The sequence below is a fragment of the Aulonocara sp. 'chitande type north' Nkhata Bay genome, linkage group LG11 (genome assembly GCF_057382095.1).
Source record: "Aulonocara sp. 'chitande type north' Nkhata Bay isolate Kocher_YH1m ecotype deep benthic linkage group LG11, A_spYH_male_GT1.1, whole genome shotgun sequence".
Taxonomy (NCBI): Eukaryota; Metazoa; Chordata; class Actinopteri; order Cichliformes; family Cichlidae; genus Aulonocara; species Aulonocara sp. 'chitande type north' Nkhata Bay.
The window spans coordinates 17021889-17026977 of record NC_141354.1 but is presented as its reverse complement, the minus strand read 5'-3'; the positions used below and the strand labels follow the sequence as shown (position 1 = coordinate 17026977).

At 41.3% G+C, this 5089-nt stretch overlaps 1 protein-coding gene across 1 annotated transcript; it reads right to left on the bottom strand.

Moving 5' to 3' along the window:
* Positions 1 to 139: 139 nt before the first annotated feature.
* On the bottom strand, positions 140 to 4874 carry LOC147318732 (uncharacterized). The gene is given in 3 exon segments (XM_086310163.1): positions 140 to 502; positions 504 to 824; positions 4839 to 4874. Coding segments are annotated over 3 exon segments (720 nt in total).
* Positions 4875 to 5089: the final 215 nt, after the last annotated feature.

Here is a 5089-nt window from a genome sequence, read left to right as displayed (position 1 = left end):
GGCACACCCATGTTTCTGCCTATAGAACTGACCCTTGTATGTGAAGTAGGTGGAATGAAGACACAGTTCCAAAAGCAAAAACACTTGGTCAATGCTGAGAGTGGTCCTGTTGCTGAGATTGGGGTCATCCTGTAATCTCTTACGAACTACCTCCAACGCTTCCGACCAAGTTGATCATACAGACAATCTGTCTTAAAGGTGTAACCTGTTTATATATCTTCAGTAAAGCATACAGACTTGGTGTAGATTCCCCTGGGTATAGCCTGTGGTATGAGGTCTGGTCGATAGCCTTGTCTTGTTCTAACTGCTTCAGGCAGTCTATCATCCTCTTCCTGTAGTCACTTCCTGGGTCTTGTTTCAGGGGCTCATAAGTATTTTCGTCACTGAGCAGTGACAAAATTTTCTCATGATAGACTTTCTGGTTTAGCAATACTGTGCACCTACCCTTGTCTGCAGGAAGGATGATAATGTTGTTGTCATTACTAAGGCACTCTCCTCACCATGGAAGAGAGTGCCTTCCCCTCCTCCATGGTGATGTTGGATGCTGGGGGCTTTGCATTGCTGAGACAGGCCAACACTTTTGTCCGTAGTTGCACTGCTTCCACTTCTGCAATATTGTTGTTTCGAATTGCTGTTTCTGTGGCTGTGATCAGTTCCACTAGCGGGATTTGTCTCGGCGTGACAGCAAAATTCAACCCTTTAGCAAGGATGTTTTTCTCTGTTTGGGTGAGCTGTCTGTCAGACAAATTCTTCACCCACTTGTCCACATCCTCGATGTCGCATCCTTCTCTCTTCTGGCCGCTGAGGACACTCAACGTAATGTGCTGTGGTTTCCGACGTACAACAAGTAAGTCAAACTTACTTGTTGTACGTCGTTAGCAGCAGTGTTGGGTAAGTTACTTTAAATTAGTAACTTAGTTACATTACTAGTTACTTCTATCAAAAGTAACTCAATTACTTCAAGTTACTCGTTACTTTCAGAGTAACTAGTTACTAGGGAAAGTAACTTTGGTTTTACTCAGAATTCTCTTGTTAATGTGTTGCTTCCGTAACTGGATACCCGGCAAGATTGCCAGTCTTCTAGCTTGCTTACTTGCCACAAGTGCACTGTGCCACCTACCAATAGAAAGGAAAAAATAATGTGCACATTTCCACAAGAGAAATCCCACGCCTGATTCTATCCTAGCCTGCTTTTTACATCCAACACGAAAACTGCAGTCGTGGTGCTTTCGATTGTACTCAGAACTCGGAAATTCTGCCTTCTGAATAGGAAGATGTAGGTAACACCAGACTGCAGATGAGCTGCATACAGGGCTGGACTGGGACAAAAAAATCGTCCTGGGCATTTTGACTAGAGACCGGCCCACCATTATAGGAAAAATCATAAAGCCTTTGAATGAAAATAAACACTGTTGTGACTGTGATGTACACTGTTCTGATGGTATATATGTATCAATCTATCAATTGTTTGTGGCAACACTTTGCTAGACCCGCCCCTGCACAGTTACCAGCTGTCAGCTGCTTAGAAAAGGATCCTGATGTTATTAGTCTCTCAGAAACAGTTCATAACTTCCCTTCAACTCATTCATGTCACCTAAAAGGTAAACCTGTTTCTCCATCACAGCTCTGATGATTCAGTAAGGACATCTCCTGGTTTCATCTTCATGTTTCCCTCTCATCACATAACCAAACCAATATCATAACCAGCAGGTTTACAGCTGTGGCTCCAGCAAACATCAGCTGATACTAGAAATTAATATTAAATAAATTCTAACAACAGCTGATCAAGCTTAAAAGTGCTGCTGTTGTTTACCGCGACATCCGCTGGTTTCCTCTTTCTGGAACAAAGTGGGCGATAAATAAACAAGAGAGAAAAGCCAATCAGCTGATCATTGATCAGTTTCATGATTGAAGTAGAAACAGGAGAGGGAGGGTGAGAGGATGAGAGAAGAAGAGGCAGCTGTGCGGCGTAAACACAGAATAACTCCAGCTTTGTGTCTTTTTTATTGTAGCTGAAGTCTGGGAGAAACTGTTCCTTTTCACCTCAATACGAAACCCGTAATATTTTCTCTGAATACGAGACGATTCCGTTTTTTACATGGCGGTTGGCAACTCTAATAATTAACCTTATGAACAAAATAAAGTTCAACATCAGTAACATAGCACCCACCCAGCTGTATAGAAACTCCGTCATGCTAGCTAGCACGCAGTACAAAAAAGTCAGCATAACGAAAATAAACTCCATTTAAACTTGGTTCATATCTGACCCAGATAGACTGCAGGTCATAACTTCTTACCTGAAGTTCAGTTCACCTGACACTCTCGGACCGGCGGCCGCTTCGGGTCTCTCCTCCTGCCTCCCTTTTTCTTCATCCACTTGCTGGCTTCCACCACTTGCTAATGTTATTGAATCTGTGGAAGCTCCGCGATAGCCACCACACGAAGTAACGAATAACGAGCCTATCTAAATCCCAGTAACGAGTAACGCGTTCCCGGTTTTGGCATAATAACTAGTTACCGTGCTCGTTACCACAATAATAACGTAGTTACTGTAACGCGTTACTTAATAACGCGTTAGTCCCAACACTGGTTAGCAGTGATGTGAACAACGGCGTTACTAGTGGTGTTACTTTTTTCAGTAACGAGTAAACGAATTAATTGCTACTTCTATCATTACAACGCCGTTACTGTTACTAACAAGAAAATGCGGTGCGGTCGCGTTACTATTTTTCAACAAACAGACGGTTGAAGCTGTCTTCAGCTTACCACATCTTATATCAGTTGCACGGAAGTAGCTGTAAGTAATCTGGGCGCTACAGCTTTAAGCAGCTGTGCGCACTCCCGCGGGCGGCAATCACTTTCTAGCAGACAATCACTTTTTGGCACAACACCTGGAGCTAAGGGGCAAACAATCGCAAGAGTGCTGCTGTTTGACTGAGGAAGAATAAAGTAGTCGTGGTATGCCAATCACATGACCACTTCAAGATGACAAAGCAACAAAGTGATATATACCAGTTTTTAAATTGTGTTGATAGGCCACGTAAAACCAGAGTCATGATAAACAATATATACGCGACGTTTTTTCCTCAATATTTCGTCACGTCTAACATCTAAGGACAGCGCTAGCAAGCACTCTCTGCTTATGACCAAAAAACAAAAAAACCTGCCCTTTGTTGGTGGAAAAATTTACCATGTCAACCAATCAAAAATGATATGGCAACATGACATTTGGTTGTTTAAGAAGAGGGGGAAGTTTGAGGCGTGACAGCGAGAAAGCGAGAGAGAGAGAGAAAGACAGCAGAAAAAGAGAGAGAGCGAGTTTTGAGATGTGAGAGATTTGTGACGTTTAGCATGTTTGGAGTGTGTAGTTAATGTGTTGTCTTGTGTAGGTAGTGTGTAGTGTTGTGGACAGTTTTGTGTTGTGTGTCAGAACAATGAGGCAACTGCTGTCTCCAGGTAAAAAACAGGAGTGATGCGCCTCCTGCTGTCAGACCTGCAGGTATCAGGCTGTGATGTTCTCCTTTATAGTGGACAGAAAATTTTGCAATGGCACAAATAATTTGTGTGGCATCTTATTGAATGCAGAACACCTGATTGTTATGTAAATAGTTTGAAATGGTTATTAAAAAAGGGGTAAAAGGTAAAGGGCTGCAAATAACTTTGTTGTTTGCAAATGTTGTGAAATATGATTCATTAATGTTTGTGGTTGTTACAGTAAAAAATATAACTTTTTCTACTCTGATTTTGTGTTTTTTGTCTAATTTTAGATCAATTGTGTTAATACAGTATGTCAAAATAAAAACATAACTGTAAATTCAGACTCGTGAGGTTGTGCTGAAAAGGATGACACCAAACATGGCAAAGTAAATAGTTTTTAAAGATGAAATGTAGAGGTAAAATCAAAAGTAGTTAAAAATGGCGAATTATACCCTGGACCCCAGAGGGTTAAACATTTTTTTAAAAAGTAACCCAATAGTTACTATTCAAGTAATTAATTACTTTTATAATCTTGTAACTCAGTTACTAACTGTTACTTTTTTGAAGAAGTAACTAGTAACTATAAGTAATTACTTTTTCAAAGTAACTTGCCCAACACTGGTCGTTAGTATGAAGGAACTGACCTCCCTGCCCACTGTTCCTTAAGTGGGCTGGTTTCATTCATTATGCAAATGTACTGTTTATAAGATTGGGGAAACCTGCTGTCAGCTGGGACTGAAGAAGTCACTTGGATGAGTGACGAAAGGTTTCTCCCACTGAAAACGCTACATCCAGATGAACAGAATCAACTTTTGGAGATTTACAGCTTTTCCTACCAATAAATACCTCACTTATGGCCATTCATACTACACAAAGCAAATAAGCAATGTACAATTAAATGATAAAAAAGTTTCTATTTTTCAATTGCTTCTATAGAAATTTCTTTTTTATGACTACACTCTTAAATATTCTATGTGAAAAAAACGCTTGCCCCCTTCCCGGATCCCTATTTCTTTTGTATGTTTGTCATCAAAATTTTTTTAATTTTTAAGACTTTTAAGATTTTAATATTAGACAAAGATGCAGGTTCTAAGTGAAGGTGATTATTACTAAGAGCAAAAAACTGGTTGCCCCCTAAACTTAATAAGTGGTTGGGCCACCCTTAGCAGCAACAACTACAATCATGTGTTTGCGATAACTGGCAATCAGTCTTTTCCAGGAATTTTTGCCCACTCATCTTTGCAGACTTGTTGCTAAGTGTCAGGGTTCTGTGTGGCTGGTCGGGTTGTTGTACTCACCTTCTTCGCCTTGGGGGATGTCTGGATACCTGTGCCTCCTCGGACCCCTCACCATCTACTTACCTGATGCTCCTTCTGGCTGATTGCCCCTGACACCATTTAAGGTCTTGGTGGAATGCTATTCCTCGTTGGATTGTTGTACTATTCTCAGTTAGTGTAGCCTGGTTCTCTATTGTATTCCTCTTTGTGCCACCTGGTTCTCTGGCTAATCGTTGTTTTTCCGTCTCCCCTGCACAGACCTCCCTGGACCCCAGCCTGCCTTCCGTGGACACAGGGAAGGCAGTAAAGACGAGTGTGAGGAGTGTCTTTTCCCC